Source organism: Capsella rubella, unplaced genomic scaffold (assembly GCF_000375325.1).
Source record: "Capsella rubella cultivar Monte Gargano unplaced genomic scaffold, Caprub1_0 scaffold_175, whole genome shotgun sequence".
Classification (NCBI taxonomy): domain Eukaryota; kingdom Viridiplantae; phylum Streptophyta; class Magnoliopsida; order Brassicales; family Brassicaceae; genus Capsella; species Capsella rubella.
In genome coordinates, this window is record NW_006238753.1 from 353 (window position 1) to 634 (window position 282).

Sequence of the window (282 nt, forward strand, 5' to 3'; positions counted from 1 at the left end):
CTCAAGGACGAGAAAACTCGGCTTGGATCCGTTTTCATCGGAGATGTTGTTGTTGGAAACCGTCCTTTGAAGCGTGCACTCACAGTGGTGTCCTTTATCTGTTTTGCCATATACATTTTCAGGCCATTGATGTTCTTCATTGTCAAGAGAACGCCTTCTGGTCGTCCCGTAAAGAAGTTCTATATATACGCAATCATCATTCTTGTCTTTGGATCAGCCATTCTTGCAGACTGGTGCAAACAATCTATTTTCATAGGACCTTTTATATTAGGCTTAGCTGTT

The 282-nt window shown here is 41.8% G+C and overlaps 1 protein-coding gene across 1 annotated transcript in view; it reads left to right on the forward strand.

Annotated features, from left to right (window-relative positions):
* LOC17874256 (cation/H(+) antiporter 4) overlaps positions 1 to 282 on the forward strand; it is a gene marked incomplete at its 5' end in the record, with an annotated part of 2,159 nt that overhangs the window by 345 nt on the left and 1,532 nt on the right. The window contains one exon of the mRNA XM_006279065.2: positions 1 to 282. This exon is cut by the window's left edge and continues 345 nt beyond it; it is cut by the window's right edge and continues 306 nt beyond it. Within this exon, the coding sequence (XP_006279127.2) occupies positions 1 to 282 (282 nt within the window).